At 38.1% G+C, this 12,984-nt stretch overlaps 1 protein-coding gene across 2 annotated transcripts in view; it reads right to left on the bottom strand.

Annotated features, from left to right (window-relative positions):
• Positions 1–12,984, bottom strand: part of degs2 (delta(4)-desaturase, sphingolipid 2) — a 57,976-nt gene that overhangs the window by 40,194 nt on the left and 4,798 nt on the right. Inside the window, exon 1 of one of the 2 annotated variants that reach the window (XM_061968358.2) lies at positions 7,324–7,463. The exons of the other annotated variant lie outside the window; for it this stretch is intronic. Within the exon in view, the coding sequence (XP_061824342.1) occupies positions 7,324–7,405 (82 nt within the window). The 5' untranslated portion in view covers positions 7,406–7,463. Of the gene's footprint in view, positions 1–7,323; positions 7,464–12,984 lie in introns of those variants that run through there. 2 annotated transcript variants of the gene reach the window in all.

Raw genomic sequence — 12,984 nt, 5'->3', positions numbered from 1 at the left:
AAAATGCCTCTGCGCATGCGCATAGCATAGATCCAACGAATCGATGACTGAATTAATCGCCAACTATTTTTATAATCGATTTAATCAATTAGTTGTTGCAGCCCTAAAATGGAGTACTTAACCATAATTATCCCAGGCCAGCTGGACCCAAAGCACAACTGTCCATCACGTGAGTAACTTTAATATCGATCATGATACACACATCACGTCATGCGTATCATTACAAATACAGTAAATACACTGTCTGACTAGCTGTGTACAAACCAAACCTGAAATGTGGGCTAATACTTTACAGATACTGTAATATGATTGTTCATATTTTTCAGTCAGTACAGATTGGTGTCTTACCGCAGTGTTGTGCATTACAAACTCAAATGCGTTTCGTGTCGTCGTAGAAGCTAGCTTATCTCTTGCCGTAGTTAGCTTCTACGGCTAATACTGTAGTATGCCGATGTGTTAGTACGCTAGAAAAAGAGTTCCTCAGTGTTCGCTCTTACAATAACGATGGCGCTACATTCTGGTTATTATACAGGTTACAAACTGTAAATTAAGTATCGTTGACAGGTTTTGAATGCATTTTTAAAGTGATTTAGTGGTAGAATTGATTGCTCCCATTAGCTGCAGTGCTAGCCACCAAGAATGAGCCAATTTTTATATGTTAGAAAGCGAGAGAAAAAAATGGTCTTCTCGTCTCATAATAATTGTGAACGAAAGGCAAAATTCCAAAAAAAGTGCAGTTTTCCTTTAACATTAAAGGAACCGGTCTTTCCCGTGGTTACAGGGAAGCCAAGTGCAACATAAAACTGTTTTATATTTTGGTACGGCAAAAAAAGCATGCTCCCCGAGGTCACACGTACCCCCCTGGCATTGCACCGCGCCACCCCACACAGGGGCCAGCTCCAACTATTTGAGAAAGAGAAGGCTTATAAATAATTAGGGATGTCCCGATCCGATATTTGGATCGGATCGGCCGCCGATATTTGCCAAAAAATGCGTATCGGCAAGGCATGGGAAAATGCCAATCCAGATCCAGTTTAAAAAAAAAACTCCGGTCCGTGTTTTCTAACGCACCGATTTAAATAATACATTCCACTTTTCTGCTGCTCCCTAATTTCCGTTCCGCATTTTCCAGCACACCTTCAACACATCCACAGGTCTGTGGATTCTCACACAGTTGCTTTTAGCTGCTGGCATTACACGACAGGCTCTTCTCACTCTTTTCTGCGTCTCCCTCTCACAGACAGCAAGCGCACCTTCTTACACACGTCACATACTGTCACGTCATACGTCACATACTGTCACGTCATACGTCACATACGTATACGCCCTCCCCGAGCAGAGAGGTAGCAGCATGGCTAACGTTAGCTGTGATGCTAGCGCAGCCGTGTGACCAACGTTCCCTCTAAGGTGCGCCTGTGCAATTGCGCACTAATCAATCGTCCTCTGCGCATAGCAATTATATGCCACGCACAAAATCAAATAAAAAAATAAGCGCATAACAATTTTCGACACACGGACACGACAGAGAAAACAGTTTTCGTCATCATTGTTCAAATATTGTAACGTCTGTCGAGACGCTTATCTCCATTCGGTGCCACACGTCCACACCATCAAAATGCAGAGGCAAACATTTCCAGATCAACACCGTATGAAAAAATTTGTGATTTTTTTAGTTGTGATTTCCTTCTCTGCATGAAAGTTTAAAAGTAGCATATATTAATGCAGTATGAAGAAGAATGTTTTAATGTAGACATGCAAGCCTTGAAAGAAAATTTTGAAAATCAAGACTACATTTCCTGCAAATAAGTGCATTTCTACCCTATATTTTAACTTTAGATTTATTCTCATATCAAACTCTTTTGGCTGTCTTTTTGACACTTACATCCGGCGCCCCCCTCCACACCCTGGATTATAAATAATGTAAATAATTCAAAGTGATTATCTTGTGTGATGACTGTATTATGATGATAGTATATATCTGATAGTATATATCTGTATCATGAATCAAGTGGACCCCGACTTAAACAAGTTGAAAAATGTATTCGGGTGTTACCATTTAGTGGTCAATTGTACGGAATATGTACTTCACTGTGCAACCTACTAATAAAAGTCTCAATCAATCAATCAAAACACATAGAATCATCATACTGCTGTGATTATATGCATCAAGTGTTCATTCAAGGCTAAGGCACAATATCGAGATATATATCGTGTATCGCAATATGGCCTTAAAATATCGCAATATTAAAAAAAGGCCATATCGCCCAGCCCTAGTTTCAATGATGCCATTTCTGTTTGTCATGTATAATTTTGTCTATTTTGTGTTTATCCTTGAATAAACAGGTCAGTTTCTTGTTACCAACCATTGTGTATTATTCAAACTCCCCTAATTCAGCTGGCTAGTTGTTATCAAGAGTACTAAAACCCTTTTCAACATGATTCTGACAACTAAGTAGGCTAAATAACTTTAAACTTTAATACATGCTCGGATAGGCCAGTATCGGTCAGTATCGGTATCGGTATCGGTCAGTATCGGTATCGGATCGGAAGTGCAAAAACAATATCGGTATCGGATCGGAAGTGCAAAAACTTGGATCGGGACATCCCTATAAATAATAATAATGGATAAGATTTTATATCACGCTTTTCTATTATTAGATACTCAAAGCGCTCACAGAGAAGTGGGAACCCATCATTCATTCACACCTGGTGGTGGTAAGCTACATTTGTAGCCACAGCTGCCCTGGGGTAGACTGACGGGAGCGAGGCTGCCAGTTTGCGCCTACGGCCCCTCCGACCACCACCCATCATTCATTCATCATTCATTCACCAGTGTGAGCGGCACCGGGGGCAAGGGTGAAGTGTCCTGCCCAAGGACACAACGGCAGCGATTTGGATGTCAAGAGGCGGGGAGCGAACCTGCAACCCTCAGGTTTCAGGCCCGCTCTACACACTACGCCATACCGCAGTTTGGCAGTTTGTGATGTGCGTCATTATTTTCTGTGGGTTTTTTTTTTTTTTGGAGCACAGAGGTTAATTTCCTAGAAGTGCCTCATTTCCTGATTTGATTTCAAGAAGTGCTAAATAAACACGTAAAATTTTACATTTCAAGATCATACAAAATTATAACCAAAGGTAAGTCTTAATGTCTTTAATTATCGTTTTATTTGTTTCCATGCATATCTGTCCTTATAATCTTGAAATATGACTCTGAGCATTCGATCATGGTTTTTAAACTTACTAAAAATGTACGTCCCAGCCCGCAGTCATGAAAATCCATAAACATTGTAACATTCATCCAGAAAAAAACTCCACTCGGGTCAGATAGTATCATACTAATGCAATTATTCACTCTAATTGGTAGGACTGTGAATGTTTGGGGACCACACGATTCAATTTGAATCTTCGGGGTAATGATCCGATTCAGAATTGATTCCCGATACAAAAATTATTCTCTATTCAAAATCAATGCTTTTTAAAAACATTGGGTGCGAGTTCTATGATTAACTACATTCCTCCTTAAAATAAATAAACAGCTGTGATAAATTTCTATTTTACTTTAAAGAAAACAGGTTTTGTTTAATAAAATTCTACCCAAACATGTAATAAAGTCAAAATACTAATAAGGCATCAAGAGAACTTCTCTTTTCTAAAGTAAATCTTTACGGCAGATATGATCATCTACATCAACAATATGATTTACCTGAGTGGCTGGACAGGACAGATGTGAAAAATTAAAAATGTTTGATTTTTTTTAATCGATTAAGAATAGTTACAAATAAGAATCGCGATTCATTCTAATATCTTTTTTTTTTTTTTACACCCCTACCAAATGGCGTTTTATGATGTTTTTTTTTTAACCATTCAGTTTGTATTTAAAATGGGATGGTTATACCAAAAATATGCCACTGATGCTATCTGATGCTACACACAGATACACTATAATTTTTCTTTGAGGATGTATTAGAGGTATGAGGAGGTATTAGAAAGATACTTATATTTGTGGTATCATCCAAAACTAATGTAAAGCATCGAAACAACAGAAGAATAAATGATCTTTACATTTTAACGGAAGTATAGACAGAACATGTTAAAAGAGAAAGTAAGCAGATATTAACAGTAAATGAACAAGTAGATTAATAATTCATTTTCTACTGCTTGTCCTTAATAATTTTGACAAAATAATAGAATGGAGAATGACACAATATGTTACTGCATTTGTCAGCAGACTAAATTAGGAGCCTTGTTTTGCTTACTTACTACTAAAAGACAAGTTGTCTTGTATGTGCACTATTTTATTTAAGGACAAACTTGCAATGAGAAACATATGTTAATTGTACCCTAAGATTTTTTGTTAAAATAAAGCCATTAATGCAACTTTTTGTGGTCCCCTTTATTTAGAAAAGTATCGAAATAATTGTGGTACCGGTACTGGTACCAAAATATTGGTGTCGGGACAACACTAAATCAAACACAGTGTTTCTGTTCAAACTGTGTGCAATGATACAGTGGCCAAAATAGTAAATATACTTGTTAAATAAAACATCTGCCGTGTTACTAATGAATACTTGGGCCTACTATGCTACTGTATTTTAATGCTGGTCATTACTTGGAGAGCCAAGTTTTTTCTGGAGGTGGTACTTGGTGAAAAAAAGTTTGAGAACCACTGGATTAGCCTATTGTTTGCTTTTCAGTATGAGTTTAGCTGTCTGAAAATAGACAAGATGAGTTTAATATGTGTGGTTTGTGTGTATTGTAACTTGATTGAAAAAAATATATATAATTCTGTTGTTGACAAAACCACCAAACTCCATATTAAAATGTATTTGGTGTAGTTTCTTGTTATCAGCAGTGTTGAGACTAACACGTTACTTTGTAACTCGTTACTGTAACGCCGTTATTTTCGGCGGTAACTAGTAGTCTAACGCATAATTTTTTATATTCAGTAACTCAGTTACCGTTACTAGATGATACGTTACTGCGTTATTTTACGTTATTTTTTTATATAGTATTGGCTAGAAACTGAGAAGATCTCAGTGTGTTTTATTGGAGAGCTGTGGTGTTGTCCTTCTGATTCTTCCTGTCTCACAAGGAAGAGAAGAGGCGCGCTGTGTGTGGGCCGGGGGGGCGTGTCTGTGTTTACTAACAAGACATCATGGCGGAGCCGAAGCCGAGTTTCTTAACATGGAGATATTCTCACTACTTTTCTTTTGTCGAGCACAAAGAAAAGAACATTTTAGTTAAATGTAAGTTGTGCCTTGGATCAAAGATCATATCTACTGCCCAAAACAGCAATTTAAATCTGCTGAAACAGCTACAAAAGCAACATGCTTCGACGAAGCTAGTAAAGAGAGACACAGACTCCGATGCCACTTCACCTCCACCTCCACCACCCCCTAAGAATTTTAACGGAGGGACTGCGAGCCAGGACAATATTGATAGAACCATTGCAGCGTATGTGCTAGAAGACATGCAGGCTATTTCTACAGTGGAGTCACCCGCTTTCAGGCAGCTAATTAGCATGATAGCGGCGTCAAACGGCAAATGGCACGAAAACATTTTTCAAGTTCCTGGACACAGTGGACAGGGAGCACATAAAAATGGAAACCAAGCTAAAGAAGACACTCCAAACTCTGCCTCTGCTCATCATTCAGCACTGAAGGTACACACACTCGGTCAATTCTCTTATACAGTATATGCTTTCATTCTAGATTTCTAGAGTGTTTGATTATCACATCACTCTAAATGTATAGACTATAAAGTTCACAAACATAAAGAGGGATCCTAGTGGGCCAGGCCAATCTTTCCTTTTCTCTAAACTAAAACTGGGGAAATGCGTAGAGTGTTCTGGGCTTCAGCACAGTGTTGATCACCTGAAGACATGATTTTATTTCACAATTCCTTGAGAGAAAAAAACGCCTGGTTAGGCGTGTGTATAGCAGTATGTGTGCTGTATATAGTGACATGACATATAATCATGTCATGTGTGCTTTCCTTGGGTGAAGCCAGGTTTACAGCTATGTTGTTATTATGCTCTTTGTTACTTATGTATGTTATATTGCAGTTATTTAAAATTGTTTTGTCAATTTGGTCTGGCCCAAAATAAATTGGCCCTTTGAAACATATCTTTGTCTTTGTGTGTTGTATGTAGACCACATTGCTTAGCAGAGTTCAGTGATGCAAATGCATGTCAAGTTGATCAACATATTGTATTATTCTCCAGTGCAATAACAGTACTGAAATGAAGGCTAAAAGGGCATTAATGGAAGCATTAAAAAAATAATAATAATTAAATAGTTACTTTTCACAGTAACGCATTACTTTTTGGTGTAAGTAACTGAGTTAGTAACTGAGTTACTTTTGAAATAAAGTAACTAATAACTGTAACTAGTTACTGGTTTTCAGTAACAAACCCAACACTGGTTATCAGAAATTCATACTTGCCAACCCTCCCGAATTTTCCGGGAGACTCCCGTATTTCAGTGCCTCTCCCGAAAATCTCCCAGGACAACCATTCTCCCGAATTTCTCCCAATTTCCAGCCGGACTTAAGGCACGCCCCCTCCAGGTCCGTGCGGACCTGAGTGAGGACAGCCTGTCGTCACGTCCGCTTGGCCAACCAAAAAGTAACCACAGAACACTATACGTTTAGTGTTCTGTGGTTACTTTTAGGTTGGCCAACGGTTTACGTTGTATTGCACACCCTGACGGCAAGTGTGGGAGTCGGTTCCGAAGTATTAAGTAAAGAGACGTAACTTCATCACCTCGCCTGGTTATTGACTCCAACCCAGAATATTACACTGCCCATACCTACGCTCCTTCAAAGGCTGTGCTACTGGCTGCAAAGCATTGCACTGTCAAATACAACAATGAGTAGAGAGGAGTGTTATGTGTGTATATGTGAAAATAAATGAACACTGAAATTCAAGTATTTATTTTATTTATTTTATATATATATATAATTCACTGAAAGTCAAGTATTTATTTTATATATATATATATAAGAAAAACTTAAATTTCAGTGGATTCTAGCCATAAATATACTCCTCCCCCCTTGACTCAAGGTTGGCAAGTATGTCAGAAATTATATAATGTTATTAGAAATTTGAATTACCTAGTCCTTGACTGCATTGACTTCCCTTCCCTTGCATCCAGTGAGGATAGATGCTGGTAAGGTAAAAGCTAGTAAACAGGTCTAACCGGATAGCACCTGGTTATAGTGAGAAACGACAACACACCTGGCAAAACACAGCAAAGGCAATGACCTCGCTCGCCTGCTTTCAGCCTCAATTCAACTTCACACGGACTTTTAAAAGTGCCTCACCGAGTATTTCTTTTCTCCTGGACGTGTGCGGCTGGTCGTTGTAAACCCACTCAAAGTCGCCTCTTCCACCTGTCTTCCCCATGACGTCCTCTCGGCTTGTCAGCTCCCGCCTCTCTCAGCGTGGAGGCGAAAGATCTCCGGGCCACGCCCACACGCGCAGAAGCACGCGGATATGCCACAAACCACGCCCTCTGCACCTGCGACCACGCCCTCCGTTGGCCGACGCTGCCGCCGGTGCACCTACTACAACCGTGTGTAACCTTACGCTCTTTAAACTGCTTCAACAAGTGCCTCAATAATATTAATAATAATAACAATAATAATAATAGATTACTTTATCACATCACTTCTATTTGGGAGATTGCATAACAACAAAGAGGCCACTATATCTTATATCTTTATAACATCCATATACAATGTAAGTACAGCATAGTAGGACCTCAGGTTTCATTATTATCGGGACAAAAGCTGATCCAGAACATTATCTTTTTGAGCCTGAATATACAGAGGATGAGCTGCAAGTATTAGGAGCTGTGTCCCATTGGGTTGAGTTTTTCCTTGCCCTGATGTGCATACTTGCCAACCTTGAGACCTCCGATTTCGGGAGGTGGCGGGGGGCGTGGTTGGGGGCGTGGTTAAGAGGGGAGGAGTATATTTACAGCTAGAATTCACCATTTCATATATATATATATATATATATATATATATATATATATATATATATATATATATATATATATATATATATATATATATATATATATGATAAATAATAATAATGATAAATGGGTTATACTTGTATAGCGCTTTTCTACCTTCAAGGTACTCAAAGCGCTTTGACAGTATTTCCACATTCACCCATTCACACACACATTCACACACTGATGGCGGGAGCTGCCATGCAAGGCGCTAACCAGCAGCCATCAGGAGCAAGGGGTGAAGTGTCTTGCCCAAGGACACAACGGACGTGACTAGGATGGTAGAAGGTGGGGATTGAACCCCAGTTACCAGCAACTCTCCAATTGCTGGCACGGCCACTCTACCAACTTCGCCACGCCGTCTATATATATATATATATATATATATATATATATATATATATATATATATATATATATATATATATATATATATATATATATATATATATATATATATATATATATATATATATATATATACTTGACTTTCAGTGAATTCTAGCTATATATATACAGGTAAAAGCCAGTAAATTAGAATATTTTGAAAAACTTGATTTATTTCAGTAATTGCATTCAAAAGGTGTAACTTGTACATTATATTTATTCATTGCACACAGACTGATGCATTCAAATGTTTATTTCATTTAATTTTGATGATTTGAAGTGGCAACAAATGAAAATCCAAAATTCCGTGTGTCACAAAATTAGAATATTACTTAAGGCTAATACAAAAAAGGGATTTTTAGAGATGTTGGCCAACTGAAAAGTATGAAAATGAAAAATATGAGCATGTACAATACTCAATACTTGGTTGGAGCTCCTTTTGCCTCAATTACTGCGTTAATGCGGCGTGGCATGGAGTCGATGAGTTTCTGGCACTGCTCAGGTGTTATGAGAGCCCAGGTTGCTCTGATAGTGGCCTTCAACTCTTCTGCGTTTTTGGGTCTGGCATTCTGCATCTTCCTTTTCACAATACCCCACAGATTTTCTATGGGGCTAAGGTCAGGGGAGTTGGCGGGCCAATTTAGAACAGAAATACCATGGTCCGTAAACCAGGCACGGGTAGATTTTGCGCTGTGTGCAGGCGCCAAGTCCTGTTGGAACTTGAAATCTCCATCTCCATAGAGCAGGTCAGCAGCAGGAAGCATGAAGTGCTCTAAAACTTGCTGGTAGACGGCTGCGTTGACCCTGGATCTCAGGAAACAGAGTGGACCGACACCAGCAGATGACATGGCACCCCAAACCATCACCCAACCATGCAAATTTTGCATTTCCTTTGGAAATCGAGGTCCTAGAGTCTGGAGGAAGACAGGAGAGGCACAGGATCCACGTTGCCTGAAGTCTAGTGTAAAGTTTCCACCATCAGTGATGGTTTGGGGTGCCATGTCATCTGCTGATGTCGGTCCACTCTGTTTCCTGAGATCCAGGGTCAACGCAGCCGTCCACCAGCAAGTTTTAGAGCACTTCATGCTTCCTGCTGCTGACCTGCTCTATGGAGATGGAGATTTCAAGTTCCAACAGGACTTGGCGCCTGCACACAGCGCAAAATCTACCCGTGCCTGGTTTACGGACCATGGTATTTCTGTTCTAAATTGGCCCGCCAACTCCCCTGACCTTAGCCCCATAGAAAATCTGTGGGGTATTGTGAAAAGGAAGATGCAGAATGCCAGACCCAAAAACGCAGAAGAGTTGAAGACCACTATCAGAGCAACCTGGGCTCTCATAACACCTGAGCAGTGCCAGAAACTCATCGACTCCATGCCACGCCGCATTAACGCAGTAATTGAGGCAAAAGGAGCTCCAACCAAGTATTGAGTATTGTACATGCTCATATTTTTCATTTTCATACTTTTCAGTTGGCCAACATTTCTAAAAATCCCTTTTTTGTATTAGCCTTAAGTAATATTCTAATTTTGTGACACATGGAATTTTGGATTTTCATTTGTTGCCACTTCAAATCATCAAAATTAAATGAAATAAACATTTGAATGCATCAGTCTGTGTGCAATGAATAAATATAATGTACAAGTTACACCTTTTGAATGCAATTACTGAAATAAATCAAGTTTTTCAAAATATTCTAATTTACTGGCTTTTACCTGTATATATATATTTATTTTATTATATATATATATATATATATATACGTATATAAGAAATACTTGACGTTCAGTGAATTCTAGCTATATATATATATATTTATTTATATATATATATATATATATATATATATATATATATATATATATATATATATATATATATATATATAAAAGAAATACTTGAATTTCAGTGTTCATTTATTTACACATAACACTCATCTACTCATTGTTGAGTTAAGGGTTGAATTGTCCATCCTTGTTCTATTCTCTGTCACTATTTTTCTAACCATGCTGAACACCCTCTCTGATGATGCATTCTGCTTCGTCTCCTTGTTGTGTGCGCAGTTGTGCACTGCACTCTCTAAAAGCCGGAGATGTTATTGTCACATATGCATGTACAGTAGATGGCAGTATTGTCCTGTTTAAGAGTGTCACAACATTGCTGTTTACGGCAGACGAACTGCTTTACGGTAGACGAAAACGTGACTGCTGTTGTTGTGTGTTGTTGCCGCGATGGGAGGACGTTAATGAAACTGCCTAACAATAAACCTGGAGGGGGCGTGGCCTACAGTTCTGCCAGAATTTCGGGAGATTTTCGGGAGAAAATTTGTCCCGGGAGGTTTTCGGGAGAGGCGCTGAATTTCGGGAGTCTTCCGGAAAATCTGGGAGGGTTGGCAAGTATGCTGATGTGGGATCTAAACCGAGGATGTCGTTGTGGCTTGTGCAGCCCTTTGAGACACTCGTGATTTAGGGCTATATACAAATAAACATTGATTGATTGATTGAACAAAAAGTGCAGCAAACAAGTCTCTTTTCGTGTCTCTCTCGCAATCGCCATGTCAAAGTTGATCAACTTCTCGGTTTGTGGTTACAACCTTCTACTATCCAGGTGAGACGCATGGTTTGTAATCCAAAATGAACTTACCGTATTTTTCGGACTATAAGTCGCAGTTTTTTTCATAGTTTGGCCGGGGGTGCGACTTATACTCAGGAGCGACTTATGTGTGAAATGATTAACACATTACCGTAAAATATCAAATAATATTATTTAGCTAATTCACGTTAGAGACTAGACGTATAAGACTTAATCGGATTTAGCGATTAGGAGTGACAGATTGTTTGGTAAACGTACAGCATGTTCTATATGTTATAGTTATTTGAATGACTCTTACTATAATATGTTACGTTAACATACCAGGCACGTTCTCAGTTGGTTATTTATGCGTCATATAACGTACACTTATTCAGCCTGTTGTTCACTATTCTGTATTTATTTTAAATTGCCTTTCAAATGTCTATTCTTGGTGTTGGGTTTTATCAAATAAATTTCCCCCAAAAATGCGACTTATACTCCAGTGCGACTTATATGTTTTTTTCCTTCTTTATTATGCATTTTCGGCCGGTGCGACTTATACTCCGGAGCGACTTATACTCCGAAAAATACGCAATTGCTCTGTTTATTGCTATTCTGAATGTTGCTGGGTCGGGTTTGGTTTTGGAATTGGATTGCATTATTATGGTATTTTTGTGTATTGTTTTGTTTGATTGATTAATAAATTCCTAAAATAAAAAATAAATAAAAAATAAATAAATAAATAAAATTAACTTTCACTAAATCAGAGGCGATGCAGCAGCTCACTGGCTCAATATATCTTTATAGCAGCATAAGCTAGTTAGCTCTATGTAATCATGGCACGGCCAAAAGTACTTTGTCAGCGTGAGTGCTTATAATAACAATATCAATAATACTTGGTTAATATTCAGGTCGCAAGATGTAAATGGAGTATTGTTGGTGTTTTTTCAATGTTTTTAGAGGGCTTTATGGACGGAAAAGTGTAATCCCATTAGCTTAATTTGTTAGCCACCTCGTATATGCCGTATTTTACGACTTAGAATGCATAAAAAAAATAAAGACATATGTGTTCTTGTCTTATATATGAATGATAGGCACAATTCCAAAACAAGTGCAATTCCACCTTGAATTGAAGTAGCGTGGCAAGTGTTTTTGGTGACACCTTGAGGCCACTAGAGATGTCATGTGACGTTTGCAAAAGAACCCAGTCTTTTGAACGGCTCTTTTCAGTGAACAATTAGAACCGATTCACTTTTCTGTTTAATTGTTCTGATGGAGGTATGTAAAGTAGTTCAAGTGTCCTCATTTTTTGTTCTAGATCTTTAATTATTTATATATGCATACTTACATGATGTTGTACTGCCTATTTTTTTCTAGATTGTTAAAATGGTCTTTTGTAAAAAAAAAAATAATAATAATGTTTAGGTTTGTTTAGAAAATTCAAAAGAGTAATGTCGCTGTTAAAGCATGGGGATATGGCTCCCCCTTATGGACTGTTTACAATGAAAACACAACACAAATATAAAAATATAGTCAATGTTTCAGGATAATTCCCACGAATAGAGTACAACTGGTGTACATTTAAATGATTTTGATCCACATATTATCTTACAACTGCTACCAGTGAGGTTTTTTCCCCCTTGATTTAAAAAAACAGTTATAAAAACAACTATAATGAACAGCAAGTCTTTTGAACGCCTCTCTAAAAGATTTTTGAAGACACATAGTGGCCACAATAATTCATTAAGTTCAGCTCAGGATGCAGTCAGTTGAATGATGCGGACACCCTAGTTACTGGCTGCCATGTAAACTTTCTATCTGTTAGTTGTAATTATTGATACTTGTTTATATTGACACTTGTTTTAAACTGCAATATTTTTAAATTAAGACCTCCTATAAGAAAGGATAAAACAGACTTTATTTATCCTACAATAGGGAATAATCTGGTTCTGATTCCTTGGTTTCGGTGCAGATAGACAAAGTCCACACGGAATTAAGTAAAAAA

This window comes from Nerophis lumbriciformis, linkage group LG08 (genome assembly GCF_033978685.3).
Source record: "Nerophis lumbriciformis linkage group LG08, RoL_Nlum_v2.1, whole genome shotgun sequence".
Lineage (NCBI taxonomy): Eukaryota > Metazoa > Chordata > Actinopteri > Syngnathiformes > Syngnathidae > Nerophis > Nerophis lumbriciformis.
Note: the sequence above shows the minus strand (reverse complement) of the source record. Positions and strands in the feature narration are given on the sequence as shown.